Genomic DNA, 16565 nt, shown 5'->3' on the forward strand with positions numbered 1-16565 from the left:
GAAAGTGGCCTGAAGTAAAAAAATATTTAAAGAAAAACAATTGAATTTAAACTTCCTGTGAACTTACCAAAAACATTTATTTACATACTACCATATCTTTCTTACAGAAATACCTATTTTCAGATGTCGAACATACAATCTGGTGTGCTAACTGGTTTCAGCTTTACAAACAATAATGAGATTTGTGTGTGTGTATTTAAGATATTAAAATGGTAGAGCAGTTCTTTTCCACAATGATTATGAAAAATACTATCTAGAAACTGTTTTCTTCCCCCATACAAGTTCCACTAAAATATATGGATATGTGGCAAAATCAAAACTGTGCATTGTGTGAAAAATGTATGTTCTTTTATCAATTGGACTGTTAAACTCATTCTCACAAGTTACCATAGTGGATAAAAAAAAATTAGCAGGATTAAAAAAATCTGATACAGGAAAAACAAGTTTACCCAGAGTAGTTATAGTAAATAAAGTTTTTGAAGGGATAGAAACCCTCCTGCTTCAGCTGGTAGTAGCTACTGTCAGAAATGGGGTACTCGAATAGAAGGTCACTGGTCTTATCTAGCACAGCAATTTCTGTATTGTATATACGATATATATGCTACTTTTTCTTACACAATGTACAAGGAAAAAAATTAGTGAGTCAATATGGAGAAGGAAAGAGTTTCCAGATAGTATTTTGTTCTCTTTACATTTTGTGGTTTGTGTGTTGATTTTTTAAATCATCTCTGAATAAAATGTTTGTGTGTGACAAATTTCTGTTAGGTAAGAACCTTTTTACAATAGAAGTGTTTGTTGGCCATCAACTAGAACGCCCAGTGCAATTATAAAATATATGTGTATTTCTTCTATAACTTCCAAACTATGGGACCTTCATGGCTACCTGAATATTGCAGCATGGCACCATTGAATTATACATGTATTATACCATGGCATTATACATGATCATCTTTTTAGAAGTATACCACAATGATTTTTGACAATTTGAAGGTTTAGTGTTGTAGTTAAAATATGTAGCCACTATTTAAATTTTAGCCTGAGGGCTAAGAAAGTTATGAAGATTGTGAAAATGTTCTCATCACATACAGTTAAAAAGCTTGTGAGAGTGCTAGCCTAGAGGCAACACTTTCAGAGAGCTTTTGCTCAGAAAAAAATCATTATCTTATTGCTTTTCTATTTTTTAAAATTAAAACACCACCTACTGCTTGAATGAGTATATGCAATTGTAAAAAGACACCGGAGGGATAAATGAACGAGAGTCATTCATACCCACAGTGTAAAGGACAAATAGACAATTTTCCTCAAATCCTCAAATACACTAAGTACACTGACCCACAACAGAAATTCTATGGCATGTTATTCAGGAAGTCAAAGGTAGTCATAATGGATGGTCTTCTGGCCTTAAAATTTATGGGAGAAATCCTGGCCTCATAGAAATCAATAGCAAAACTCCCATTGCCCTCAACGAGGCCAGTATTTCATCCTGTGAATCTGAGAAATGAAACCATTTCTGACATGAAACGTAAAAGCTCTTTAACAAAGCATGACAATATTACACAACTGCTTACTGTAGGAAGTGAAAAATACCTTTACCCAGTTAAAAAAAAGAATTCATTTGGAGTTATTACCAGGAACTTGAGCTGGTTGCTGGAACATACACACAACTCTTTTTGAAAAGTGCTGTAGGATCTTTAATGACTACACATCATGATGATGCCTAGCTCTTGTATCATGCTTTACTAAAGATGTTGGTATCATTATCCCCATTTTACAGAGGGGGAAACTGAGGCACAGAAACGGGGGAAGTGACTTGCCTAAAGTTACCCAGCAAACCTGGGTCCTATTCCTGGGTCTGCCACTTAAATCCTGATTCCCAGTCCAGTGTTCTGTGTCCTAGGCCATGGAACCTCATTTGTCTCCCATCCAAGTATGGACTAGGCCCACCTATCCTGAACATGTGAAATCTGACTGCATCTTAGTGGAAGGTGGAATGACTGGACATACTGTTGGCTTTTTGTTTTGTGTGTGTCTTTAAATCCATGGTACCTTCACCTTTATGCATATTAATCTTACTATTTCTGAGGAGTTGTAAAGAACTTTAACAAGCCACATTATTCTCTCGCAGCCAATTAGAATCAAGAATAAGTGTAATCTACTTTTTTTTTAAAAAAAAAAAAAGCTGGTATACTGGCATATTGTGCATGTCACAATGGCAGTATGCTCATTGTTTCAGAGACTGCAGTACCCAAAGCTATAAGGGACGTCAAGTTACATAATCAGACTTAAATCCAGAGTTCAACGACTACTAATGAAGCTCTAAAAGTAGGGAAGAGGTATTTAGAGGATCCGCCCCTCTGAATTTGTAATGGGGATACATGAGACTCAACAAGAGCATTATTATTACACTCAAATACACAAAAATGACTCTAATACATTGGTTTAGTGTGTGATCCTGCCTGTCTCTAAGGGCTGGCCCTGGCAATAATAAATCAAATAGGGCTTTTTTTCTTTTGGTGTAGAAGGTCCCAGATCAGGTCTCTGCTGAGATCTCTTGTATTTGTCTGATTGTGGCCATAATTCTTTACATTGACACCCACACACACTAGCATGGATTACACCCTGTCCCTGTGTTGCCAAAGTGTTGGACATATTCCTGGTGGTTTCGTCACATGACGTAATCTTTTACGATTAATCTTTAATTCCTGGAGACTCCAGGGCAATCCTAGAGGGTTGGCAACTCTAATGTAGGGACATGGTTTGATGTGGCCCAGTACTTCATCTTGGGAATCGTGAGACGCTCGCTCTTCAGCTCACTCTACGACAACCAGTAGGAGAGCCTGTGTAACTAGGGAGACCAAAAGCCATGTCATCGCTCCAAACAGACTTTTTCAACCTGTGCTCCCTTTTCCCTTGTTCCTGCCATTGTTCTGTCACCTCCTCCCTCCCTGCGTTATTTCCCAAACTTCCTCAAAATGACTCTGTATAGGTAAACAGTACAGTATTTTAGGGGACTGGAAATGTACTTTAAAACGGTACAAATGAAGAAGAAACGTGTGTAAAACAGAAATAAAATATTTTTAAAACTTTGTGTACTGTCTTTCCATATACATTTGAAATAAAGAATTCTGTCTCTCCCTTTAAATAGATGTGTGCATTATAAATACCATATATGGCTTGCATAACAAACATTCATTTGGCTTGACAGCAGCTCTTTACTTCTGTCTTCCTCTACCTCCTCTTCTCCCCCCCCCCCCCCGCTTTGAAGGGGGAAGAAACAGTGTTGGGGATGGAATTCAGATTGACCCCCAATTTGCCAATAGAAATCCTGGATTAAGTTAATAACATTACTGAGACTAATCAGCTGTGTTTGCTGTGCTCTGCTTTATCCATGATCACATGGAAAGTAATGGTTGTAAAACAGGAAATTAAGTGTTTCTGTGATGTCTGTTTCAGCCATGGGAACAAAGAAGTATTTTCTTGTAGAGGAATAAAATTGGCAGTAGACTGGTTTTTGGAAAGACGCCACAAAGATGTTACAGTGTTTGTGCCAGCATGGAGAAAAGAACAGTCAAGGCCTGATGCTCTTATCACAGGTAAACTCTGTTCTGACATCATTGTCTTAAGTTTTCATTTGTATAAAGTAAGAGAGAGCTAATTGTGAGCATTAGCTGAACAAACCATTTGAAATTAATTCTTTTATGCAGTAAAACATCTTTGGTCTAAGACCTTTTTAGTGAACTCCAGGTGGGGAGGAAAAAGGCAAGGGAATGCGTAGCCAGTACACAGCAAGATCCCATTGTTTAGTGTGCTTGCCAGATGAGCTTTCCCTGAAAGTTTCTAGTTAAATCTCTAAGGTTATGGGTTTTTTTATCCATCTGCTGTATATCATTAAAAATGAAAATTTTTGAAAGAATTGTAGTGAGTATGTAGATTATTGTAGCTGTTCAGAAACAAACTCCTTTTAATGATCGGGAAGAATGCCTTTGTTGTTGTTGTTGTAAGGTAGTTTCAGTAATACATACTGATGGGCAACAGTAGTACCAATGAGCTGCATTTGAAAGGAGAAAGGCATACCCCCTTGCTCTGTTGTTTTTCATATACTAGATTACTAAATTCAGTCTTAGAAAGTCTTGAGTGAAAACCATGTCAGCCAGTGCACTGAAGTCCACCCAGTAATGTCTCCTAGAGAAGATGGACTTCTAAGTGGCCACTTTGAGTGGAGTTACATTAAAGAAATCTGTTTACAAGGACAAGGGGCTCTTACAGAAGCTATTTCCTTTTGTGACCAGAAAGCAGTCTATCCCATCTCTTTTTGGGTAACAAATGGAACCCCTCTTGGAAGTATAATTCAGGAAAAGCTGAATGACTCCACTGAGAAACTGGTGTTCCGTTTTTCCTTTTTGGTGCTCCAAAACATAGAAAAAGAAAACAATTTGATCAGAATGTGCTTGTTCTTCCCAGGTAAAAATGAAGGACTTGCACTAGGCAGGATCCTTTCTCTTTATCACATTTTGGATTATGTCAGAAGAGAGGGAGGGAAACTTCTTGATTCAATGTGAAAGCTAGAATTTTTCTTTCAAGTTAAGCTAAATAGAGTTCTCAGGACCACTCGTCCAAGGCAAAAGATAATGAAACAAACTCTTCAATAAAGGCTGCCATTTGTCCTTGCCTTCTGGTTGAAGAAATGGCTTCTAAAAATGCCACCTAAAATGAAAGAAAGTTCAAATGAATAGTCACCGTAGTTTCTAAAGAAAGGTAGCGGAATATTTTGAGCACCTGACTTCACTGCCAAACTGGAGTGATCTTTGCAGAATTTGAGCTTTTATTTGCTCAACTACTTTTAGAACACTTTTAGAACTTTTAGAATTATTAAGGACGAGCTACCACCTGGGAACATTTGTTGTAGCCCATCATACCATTACATGGAAGATCTGTCTCTTTGAAGTACTAAGTGACTTTTATGATTTTATGATAGGCTGCATTGAAGATAATAAGAAAATAAGGTATTTGTAACTCAGAGGAAATATTCCTATCAGCATGTCATAAAGGGCAGGCTCAGTTGTGCTGGTCAGTAGTTACTTGTGTTGGAGATCTGGGAAGGACATCAGTCATACAGCTTTTGACCTTCAGACTTAATTCATCCCAAGCTATGGCTGTAGTAGATGATGGTGGAGTGGGCCCTGCAATAGAGGGTTTTGAGGAAGAGGCCAAGTCCAGAGTCAGTAGGTTCTTTTCTTTTACCTTGTCCAGTTGTGTCTGTCAGCACCTTGGCAATGGGAGGAAAAGTAAGAAGTGGAGAAAGCACTGAAGTCTATTGCTAGCATATGCTTGCATCTTCTGTAGAACAGAGGCACTTCACAGTTGTCTTTTGCAACAAGTCTCTGAATAATTAATTAATTTAAATTAATTAAATCTCCATAGTCATAGATTCCAAAGCCAGAAGGAACCATTGTGAGCATCTAGCCTGACCTCTTGTGTAACACAGGCCATAGAATTTCCCCCAGATAATTCCTAGAACACACATTTTTAGAAAAACCTCTAATCTTAAATGAAAAATTGTCAGTGATAGAAAATCCACTACTATGCTTTGTAAATTTTTCTAATGATTAATTATTCTTGCCGTTAAAAATGTACACCTTATTTCCAGTGTGAATTTGTCTAGCTTCAACTTCCATCCAGTAGATCACGTTATACCTTACTCTACTAGATTGAAGAGCCCATAAATATTTGTTTGTAGTGTAGGTACTTGTAATCAAGTCACCCCTTAACAACCTACTATTTTGTTAGACTCAAAGAGCTCATTATATTTAGTTTATCACTATAAGCCAGGGGTGGGTAAACTATGGGCCATGTCTGACCTGTCAGACGTTTTAATCTGGCCCTCGAACTCCTGCTGGGGAGCAGGAGCGGGGTCTGGGGCTTGCCCCGCTCCGGCACTCCAGCTGGGGAGAAGGGTTGGGAACTTGCTCCGCTCTGCGCATGCCGTGGCTCCACACAGTTCCCAGAAACAGCAGCATGTCCCCACTCCAACTTTTAAGTGTAGGGGCAGCCAGGGGGATCTGCATGCTGTCCCTGCCCTAAGTGCTTCCCTGCAGCTCCCATTGGCCGGGAACCGCAGCCAATGGGAGCTGCAGGGGTGACACCTGCGGATGGGGCAGCACGCAGAGCCACCTGGCCGGCTCCGCATAGGAGCCAGAGGGGGGAACATGCCGCTGCTTCTACAAGCTGTAGGGGGTGGCGCCTGCAGACGGGACAGCACGCAGAGCCGTCTGGACACGCCTCTGCTTCGGAGCTGGAGGTAGAACATGCCGCTGCTTCAGGTAAACGCTGCCCGGAGCCTTAATCTCAGTGAGTACCAAGTGAGGATGAAGAGATCTATCTTTACTTAAGAGTGCAGTCATTGGACCACATTGATTACAGTCAGGATACAATAGGACATGGTCACGCAGCACCAGGCAGAGTGGGGAGCTCCTTTGCATCCTGGGAGCTCTTCTAACAACCAAACTTGGGAAATAGTGTATCTGTTAACTGCTGCAGAGCTAGCAAAGGGAGTGCAAAACATAGTCTTCTCTGTTGATCTGATAAAAATGGTGCGGAATGAATTTAGTTTTTTAAACGTATTGTTGGTTGATTGCTGAATGTTAGTTTAAAATAATATACATCAGATGCTTTCTACTGGATTATAACTATTTTAAGGTTAGGCATATTTTGGCCCTAAACACTTTGACCCTCTGCCTCAACCCTAAGATCTGCAAAGATCGAACAAATTCCTGATTTCACTTCAGACATTAAATCTTTGACTCTTTCTTAATACTTCTAGATCAAGAAATCCTGCGCAAGTTAGAAAAAGAGAAAATTCTGGTGTTTACGCCATCCCGTCGTGTGCAGGGGAGAAGGGTGGTATGCTATGATGACAGATTCATAGTGAAGCTGGCCTTTGAGTCAGATGGTATCATTGTGTCTAATGATAACTACAGGGATCTAGCTAATGAAAAGCCAGAATGGAAGAAGTTCATAGATGAGCGATTGTTGATGTATTCATTTGTCAATGACAAGTAAGTAATCTTGATTTTGTACCACTTGTTAGGAAACTAATGGCAAAAAGGGCACTTCGAGGGCTTCCATTAACATGTTAGATTCCATCAAAATTATTAGCTACACATGAGAAAATAAAAGGATGTTGTAGTTCCAGGCTCTGCTCCTAATCTTCTGAACCTTCAAACCCTTCTTTTTGCCAATGTGCTCCATAATGGTGGTAATCACTATCAAAATGTATTATTTAAACTCTCCCACCTGTCCTGGAAAGAACCCAAAGATTGAAAAAGGATTAGACTACTTACTGGACCCATGTAATTCCCAGGATGCTCAGATACTTTGTATATTGAGTGTATACCATAGTATAAAATACCTAGGTGGTAGTTTTTGCTTTGGCTGTTCTGTGAACAACAAAGAATCTTTAGTCATTTCTAAGACCGGCAAGCCTGACTTCAGTACCGGGCAAACTAGTTGAAACCATAGTTAAGAACAGAATTGTCAGACACATAGATGAACATAATTTGTTGGGAAAGAGTCAACATGGTTTTTGTAAAGAGAAACCGTGCCTCCCCAATTTACTAGAATTCTTTGAGGGGGTCAATAAGCATGTGAATATGGTGTACTTAAATTTTCAGAAAGCCTTTGACAAGTTCCCTCACCAAAGGCTCTTAAGCAAAGTAAGCTGTCATGGGATAAAATCTCATGGATTGGTAACTGGCTAAAAGATAGGAAACAAAGGGTAGGAATAGATGGTCAGGTTTCAGAATGGGGAGAGGTAAACAGTGTTGTCCCCCAGGTGCCTATACTGGGACCAGTCCTATTCAACATATTCATAAATGATCTGGAAAAGGGGGTAAACAGTGAGGTGGCAAAATTTGCAGATTATACAAAACTTCTTAAGGTTAAAAAAAGAGCTAGATAAGTTAATGGAGGATAGGTCCATCAATTGTTAGCTAGGAAGGGCAGGGATGGTGTCCCTAGCCTCTGTTTGCCAGAAGCTGGGAATGGGCAACAGGGGATGTATCACTTGATGGTTACCTGTTCTGTTCATTCCCTCTGGGGCACCTGGCATCGGCCGCTATCGGAAGACAGGATACTGGGCTAGATGGACCTTTGATATGACCCAGTACGACCGTTCTTATGTACTCAAGATAGTTATGCCCAAAGCAGACTGCAAAGAGTTAGAAAAGGATCTCACAAAACTGGGTGACTGGGCAACAAAATGGCAGATGAAATTCAATGTTGATAAATGCAAAGTAATGTACATTGGAAAACAATCCCAACTATACATATAAAATGGTGTGGTCTAAATTAGCTGTTACCACTGAAGAAAGAGATCTTGCAGACATTGTGGATAGTTCTCTGAAAACATCTACTCAATGTGCAGTGGCAGTCAAAAAAGCTAACAATGTTGGGGATCATTAAAAAAGGGATACATAATAAGACAAAAAATATCCTATTGCTTCTATATAAATCTATGGTACGCCCACATCTTGAATACTGTGTGCAGATGTGGTCGCTCCATCTCAAAAAAGATATATTGGAATTGGATAAGGTTCAGAAAAAGACAACAAAAATGATTAGAGGTATGGAACAGCTTTCATATGAGGAGAGATTAAGAAGATTGGGACTTTCCATCTTGGAAAAGAGACGACTAAGGGGGATTATGATTGAAGTCTATAAAATCATGACTGGTGTGGAGAAAGTAAATAAGGAACTGTTGTTTACTCCCTCTTAACATAAGAACTAGGGCCACCAAACAAAATTAATAGGCAGCAGGTTTAAAACAAACAAAAGGAAGTATTTCTTTGCACAACGCACAGTCAACCTGTGGAACTCCTTGCCAGAGGATGTTGTGAAGGCCAAGACTATAACAGAGTTCAAAAAAGAACTAGATGAATTCATGGAGGATATATCCATGAGTGGCTATTACCCAGGATGGGCAGGGATGGTATCCCTGGTCTCTGTTTGCCAGAAGCTGGGAATGGGCAACAGGGGATGGATCACTTGATGATTACCTGTTCTGTTCATTCCCTCTGGGGCATCTGGCATTGGCCACTGTCGGAATGCAGGATAATGGGCTAGATGGACCTTTGGTCTGACCCAGTATGGCCTTTCTTATGTTTAAGACAAAAATTTTAACCCTTTAATTTTTAAATTAGGGCATTTCAGCACATGAAGGTTAATCCTGAACAAGGTAGGGTGTGAATTTAAAATAGGTTAACTGATTAACTCCATGAGTGGAGACTCTTTTTCCAGAATAAAGGTGCCACTTTGAGTTAATCAGGACAATCTCTTCTGGAATAACTCCCCTTAGCCACCTAAATAGACGTGGCATAAATTTAAAATATGCATATCCCCTACAGCTCCTGTTGACCCCAGCGGAAGTGTAGGGGTTGCTCAGCACCTCGAACAATCAGGCCAGTTCTGTTATGTGCTTAAATATTGATGTAGGCACTCAGTTTTAAAAATTTTGGCCTGTAGTTCTGTCTATAGGGCAGCACCGTGATATTCTGCATAGTTCTGCAGATTGTAAAACAACTTGCAGGACAGCCAGGAAGTATATTGTGGGATTTTTTTTTCCCTGACAAGCAGATGTTGTAGTGCAGAAGCAGTCTTTCGAAACTACACTTTGGAGCTAAATCATTTGTTGAATAGTCCTGATTTGACAACTTCCTCTTGGTTGCAAAATGTGGGTTTTCTTTGTTAAACTTTTTCCTGGAAAATGTTTACTACTTTAGAATAAAGCTGACATAATGTATGACAGATAAATTGTAACAGGTAGTCCACAGCTATAATTAGTTGCAACAGGAACATGAAAATGAAATGTGGTGGTCAGTTCTTTTATGCTTTTGTTGTATGTTATAGGTTCATGCCTCCTGATGATCCTCTTGGCCGTCATGGCCCAAGCCTTGACAATTTTCTAAGGAAGAAACCTATTGTACCGGAACATAAGAAGCAACCATGTCCATATGGTAACTTGATTTAAATGCATGATTTATTGTATCATGTGGCAAATTGCCAGCACTACTATGATGGGTCTCACGCTTTCTCTTCTGGGGGGTGAGGGGGTTTAGGGCACCGTTTCTTGCCCCTGAACTGGGGTATTAACTGCCCCACTAGTGTCCTAGAGGAGGGGAGTGGAGAGGGAGGGACCCGGGCCCGCCCTCTACTCCGGGTCCCAGCCCAGGGGCCCTAGGGATAGTGGTAAACCACTAGAACTAGCGGTTCCTTCCCCTGGGCTACTTCCCTCTCCTGCCCTTCAGCTTGTGGGGCTTCCTGCCCTCCCTCTGCACAAACCAGGTGTCCCTTTACCTACCTAGGGTCTTGGTGGTCTTAGCCCATCGCAGCACTTCTCCAAACTCTCCACTGCTTCCCTCCAAACTGCTCTTTGCTCCAACACCAATCCACTCTGCTTCAACTCCTCCTCTTGTCTGATTGAAGCAGGGAGGTTTTTATCATGTGACTGCTTCAGGTGCTTTAATTAATTTATAGCAAACTTTCTTCCCTCTACAGGGAATAAGGCTCCCTTCTAACACACTCCTGCGGCCCTCTGGCCATGCTGTATCACATAGGTTAGGTATAAAGGGCAAACTGCTTCCTTTCTTTATAGCTGTGCCAATAAAAGTAAGACTTTTTTACAGAGCTATCTTATATTGACAATGACTGAAATCCTGACTCTGTTGAAGTCAATGAGAGTTTTAGCATGGATTTCAGTGGAGCCAAGATTTCTGCTGACATCTTATTCATTTATCAGTTGGAAAAGATCCAATGAAGTGAGCTGTAGTTCACGAAAGCTTATGCTGTAATAAATTTGTTAGTCTCTAAGGTGCCACAAGTACTCCTTTTCTTTTTGCGGATACAGATTAACACGGCTGCTACTCTGAAACTTGGAAAAGAATGTGTTAGTGTTTGTATCTACCACTTAAACTAAAGAAATAACCTCATTCGCCATCAATAAGTACCAGGCTGTTAGTTACTGGGGCCCAGCCACTAAAAGGAGATATGTTCACATTGACTAAGCCAGTATATTACGTACTCTTTCTGCAAGACAAGGTAGACATGGTCATCTAAGGTGCAGAAGAGATTTTAATCTGATTTGGGGAACCATAATGTCAATGTGTATGGCCACAGTGCATTATAAAGTGATATCCCAGATGGAACTTGAACTTCCTTGGCCTTCAGACACTCAGGACAAGTTAGTATAATGTGGAAATATGTAATACATTAGCTTTTTGGCTGTGATTATGACCCCACTGTTGCGGATCCACAGGATTGGTGCTATGCCCCCAACTTTAGAATAGTCTTTGGAGGAACCCCTTTGATGGGCCCGACCCCCCAGGGGTCTCACTCTTCTTTCAAGGTAGGCCATACAGCCTCACCACCTCCTTAGGCTGAAACTCTGGACTTCAGCACTCCTCCTTCACACCATGTGCTTTGCTCAGTGTGCCCAACTGAGATAGACTGATGTCAGAAACTTGTATGCTCTTCGGGGATTAAAACACCTCACCAAGCATTTACAGGGACACTCAAGCAGTGTTTTCAAAACAGTAAGATTTACTAGTCAACTGAAACACAGCACAGAAAATCCTTAGGGCAGCCCAGAGCCCCAGCCAAGCTGTAGTGAACTCCGTTTTCAGGCTGTGTGTGTCTGTCCAACCTCCTCAATTAGTTCCCAAGTGAGAGCTCCCAAACTTCTTCCAGAGCTCATGCTTATCTTCCACCTCACTTCTTCCTGTCCTTTTTTCTTGAACTGGGGTCTCTACTCACCTTTGCTGCTGAGAGTGTTACATCATTTTCTCTAGACCCCTTGTTGATCTAGGTTGGTTTCAGCAAGTTCTTTAATGACTCTCTTCATTCCACCCAGACAGGGAGGTGAAACACAAGAGATACCAATGTCTCTTAGCCTTCCCTGAGAGCAAACTTAGTGTCGTTGTGTGTGTCGTCCCCCATTCTCCTCCCCTCTCCCCACCCACTGGGTAGCCATGCAACTTATAGGGGAAACTGAGGCACACATGGGGATGGGGAATTAAAAAAAATCCCACTTCAAGAACATCCTCCTACATGCTAAAAAATGACTCCTTCAGCTCAAATATTAGCAGCTTATGCTTCTGGTGCCAGGGGTTACTGATTTGATCACACTGACAACCATGAGGTCTATATGCATGAAGACTGATTATTACACATGCATAATGTTTAGTTCAGCTCATTGGTGATACTTCATGGAAGACTTTTCCTTTAGATTAAATTAATTTAAAATGTAAAGGTTGTGCATATTACTTAGAAATAGGCAGAAAATTACATTTTGGAGGGATAAGAAAGGTGGAGTTCAAAACCATAGATCTCAGATGAAAGCAAGATTGGACTCCACATAATCCTCAGTTTAGGAGAGCAGAGGATTAGAAAGTGGGAGCGTAAAAGGGATGTTTCAGGACAGAACTGAGATACACTGGCAGTCTGCTTGCACTGTCTCAAGCTAGTGCTATATAGGTCCTTTACCTTCTTGAACATTACCACAACCTTTTCCACAGAGCAAGAAAGTCGGTTTCAAAGCCTCACTTCGGAAACACACACACACACACACACACACACACACACACAGACAGTTTAAAAATCATTTCAGTTCACTCACAAATTTAAAAAAAATGAGAGCTTCCAATTCAAATAGCTAAATAATTTTTTCTTTTTTACCTCCAAATTGTATGACTTTTAATAGGAAAGAAATGTACCTATGGACACAAATGCAAATACTACCACCCAGAAAGAGGAAATCAACCTCAGCGGTCTGTAGCTGATGAACTTCGAGCCATGTCTAGAAGCACAGCTGCCAAAGCTGCAAGTGAAGGAGGAGGACTGGTAAAAAGCAACAGTGTTCCTTGTAGCACTAAGATTGATGGCACTTCTGATCTCAAACGTGCTGCTCCAAAGAGGCAATCAGATCCTAGTATAAGGACTCAAGTCTACCAAGACTTAGAGGAAAAGCTTCCCACCAAAAATAAATTGGAAACCAGGTCTGTTCCTTCTTTAGTTAGTATACCGAATTCTTCAGTTGTAAAACCCCAAAGTACTGCACCTTTAAGCAACGGCCTTCCATCCGGGGTTCATTTCCCACCTCAGGATCAAAGACCACAGGGACAATATCCTCCAATGATGATGGCAACCAAAAATCATGGGACGCCAATGCCTTATGACCAGTACCCAAAATGTGAGTCTCCTGTGGACGTAGGCTACTACTCTATGCTGAACGCTTATTCAAATCTAAGTATCTCTGGTCCACGCAGTCCTGAAAGGCGTTTCTCCTTAGACACAGATTATAGGATTAGCTCTGTAGCTTCTGATTGTAGCAGTGAAGGTAGTATGAGCTGTGGTAGTAGCGATTCCTATGTGGGTTACAATGATCGGTCTTACATGAGTTCACCTGACCCACAATTAGAAGAGAACTTAAAGTGCCAACACGTGCACCCACATAGCCGCCTTAATTCACAGCCCTTCCTGCAGAGTTACCATGATCCTTTAACAAGAGTGCAAAGTTACAGTCATGAAGAACCAAAGCATCATCACAAACCTCCTACTCCATACATGTCTGTACATCTACAGCATCCTACAGTTGGTGCTCGTTCTAGTTGCCCTAATGATTACTCTGCTCTTCAAAGTTTGCAACATTCAAAGACCATGCATCTGGGGAGGGCACTTGTATCCACAAGAATAGATAGCGTTTCAGATTCACGTTTATATGATAATTCTCCGTTAAGACAAAGAAAGCCTTATTCCAGCCAAGATGGGCTTGGAAGTTGGGATAGGCAGAGTTATGGGATTGATGCATATGGCTATCGTCAGACTTACTCCTTGCCTAGTAACCCCACTCAGCCATGTTACGAGCAGTTTGCCTTCCAAAGTTTACCTGAGCAGCAAGACCAGACTTGGTGCATACCTTACTGTGGAATCCCTCAAGACCCTCCAAGGTATCAGGACACACGGGAGAAGGTTTATATAAACTTATGCAACATCTTCCCTCCTGATCTTGTGAGAATTGTTATGAAAAGGAATCCTCACATGACAGATGCTCAGCAACTTGCTGCAGCCATTTTAGTGGAAAAATCCCAGCTAGGTTATTGAAAGATGATGATGCATCTTTGTGGTGTCTAGTAGTTTTCAGTTCAGCTCTAATGCTGAGGGAGGTTTGCTACAATAGCAGATGTGATCTCCTTCTCAGCAAGGAGGTTATATAGTAATCCATTTATGTGAAAATACAGTATCATGGAATCTGTATGTTTAGCCCCATGCATTGGAAGTAACAGGTTTGTTTTACGTTCTAACTTGAAATTTTTAAATGGTTTTAAGCTATGTTCATGACTGAAATCTTTCCAGTCTAAGTTTAATATATGTGTGTATATGTTCTCTGTGGTCTCCAGTAATAATCTTTGGTGCATCAGGGGTTTATATGCAGCACTTTCTATCTTTTTGTTACATGTTTTGTTAACTTACTGGATGTATGTCCTTCAGCTGCAAGGCATTAAAAGAATCTGCAGAAAGTTGAAAGAATTTTAATAGACCTGGCAAACCATTTTCAAGCCAAGCTTAATTTGAACTTTTAACAGCAATTAATTTATTATTTATTTATTTTGTGGGCTTCTTTGTGCTATAATCATTTATTTATAGAAAACAAAGATTTACTATGGCACTGACTTTATTTTTTAAATAAAATATTAAGTTACCAGTTAAAGTTGAAATGGGTAACGATATATTAGTAATTTACAGTATGGCACTTTTCATTGCTCTTTTAAGAATAGTTTTTAATGATTTGATTCAGTTGGTTTAGTAAGAGCAGATGCAATCAAAAGTAAAGGAACTCATTTCCATTACTTTTCGGATAAGGCAAAGCCTGGTGGTCTGATTTGCAAAGATGCTGAGCATATGCAACTCCCTTTGAACCCAGTAAAAGCTGCAGCTGCTCAGAACGGCCTAAAACCAGGCCATGAATGTTTCAGTTCAGATACGTTCTTATCCAGCTGTTGTGTGCTTCTGGTCAGTAGAAATGGAACTGAAAGTTTAGGATTCCATGAAATTGTTTTATATGCATCTCTCTTTTTTTATTATTTGTATTTGTGCACAGGTATACTGGATAAAATATGCTTTTTCATAAAATATTTACCTGTTTTTTAAAAGAATCTAAGTATTCTCAATGCAAGTTTTGTATTTAAGATACTGTTCAATTTTCTTGCTATTTATCAAGGCTGGCCTGAGAAGGTTGTGTGTGTTGAGGATATGCAACATTTATTAACTGCACTATGGTAATGGTATTGTAGCTGAAAATGATAACTTAAACCTTTTTGTAAGATACTGTATATGTTCCAGAAGTTAGTTTTTTGGCCTGTTGTATTATGGAGGCCTAATTCTTGCCACAAATAGTATAGCTGTAGAAACAGATTAAAATAGTCTGTTCTAGTATTAGTAAGGGATATTTCTGGTTTTAAGTCATGGGTTTTACTATTGCTTCAAACTTTTTTTATACAAGGTTTGCGATCATTGACAGAGGGCTGTATTTACATGATGTAGTCAGTTGCGTATAGTTTTAGGATTCCATAGAGAGTAACATTGTTCAGTGTTAGTTCACTGGTTTACAATATAATTGACGATTATTTTGATACACTTGCTGCAATTTAAAGTAAGGCCCCGAAGAACCAGAAAGTACCTATACTGTTGATACAAATTGTATCTTTTTAACTGAGAACTATTTTGATTTGTAGATCTAGTTAAAACACAAATGTGTAACTATAATTAGAATTTTGGGCAACATTTTATCCCTTATTTAAAACAATAGATTTTAATCTAGAATAGAGTTAGACAAATAAAAATACAGTAATTTATTTAGAGAAGTGTCTCAATTTTATATTTTTATAATTTTGTTTTTAAAAAAGCTATTGGCATTTTCTTTCTTCTAAAACATACCTAGTGTGAACTTACTGAAATAAAGGTAAAATGCTGCCTGAAAATAATGTCCAAGCACCTTTTGAATAGGAAAACATTTTCACTACTTGTGTGACACTGTGTGTTGCAAGAAGTAGGATTAGGGTATACAGTAAATGCTTCTAAAAAGCATTGAGCTTATAGACGTATTCAATAATCTGAACCATGTTCAGCAAACTTAATTCAGGAAGTGTTCTTCTCTACAGCTTTTACTGTTGATTTTTTGAGGTGGGATCTGCATTCATGTGTCCCTTGTAACTCAGTACAGGTGGTGCTGTACATAAGCTATCCTGAGTTGTTTAGGGGGAGAACCTGTTCACCTGTGACAGTATTTTTCCCCTTGGTTTTGTTGGTCACTATCTGTAGAACATGTTTTAATGTAGAGGCTAGTAAAGAGCTAACACTGAGGTTATAAACAGTGAGTCTTGTCTTAGTTGTACACTAAGATTTTTTTAAATCAAATTACACTTTTAAGTAGTACACCATAGTGTAGGTGCATCCGTTTTAATAATGATTATACTAGTGTTTTGTCTTCAATGCATTTCTACATTTATATTTGTATG

General features: G+C 39.7%; 1 protein-coding gene across 4 annotated transcripts in view; it reads left to right on the plus strand.

The window, feature by feature from the left end:
• Positions 1 to 16565, plus strand: part of ZC3H12C (zinc finger CCCH-type containing 12C) — a 70544-nt gene that overhangs the window by 40059 nt on the left and 13920 nt on the right. For 3 of the 4 annotated variants that reach the window (XM_074957732.1, XM_074957741.1, XM_074957724.1), the window contains 4 exons: positions 3454 to 3593; positions 6821 to 7055; positions 9904 to 10010; positions 12752 to 15871. In XM_074957732.1, the coding sequence (XP_074813833.1) occupies positions 3454 to 3593; positions 6821 to 7055; positions 9904 to 10010; positions 12752 to 14151 (1882 nt within the window). In that variant the 3' untranslated portion in view covers positions 14152 to 15871. Of the gene's footprint in view, positions 1 to 3453; positions 3594 to 6820; positions 7056 to 9903; positions 10011 to 12751; positions 15872 to 16565 lie in introns of those variants that run through there. The other variant, XM_074957750.1, reaches the window with a different exon arrangement.

This window comes from Natator depressus, chromosome 1 (genome assembly GCF_965152275.1).
Source record: "Natator depressus isolate rNatDep1 chromosome 1, rNatDep2.hap1, whole genome shotgun sequence".
Taxonomy (NCBI): domain Eukaryota; kingdom Metazoa; phylum Chordata; order Testudines; family Cheloniidae; genus Natator; species Natator depressus.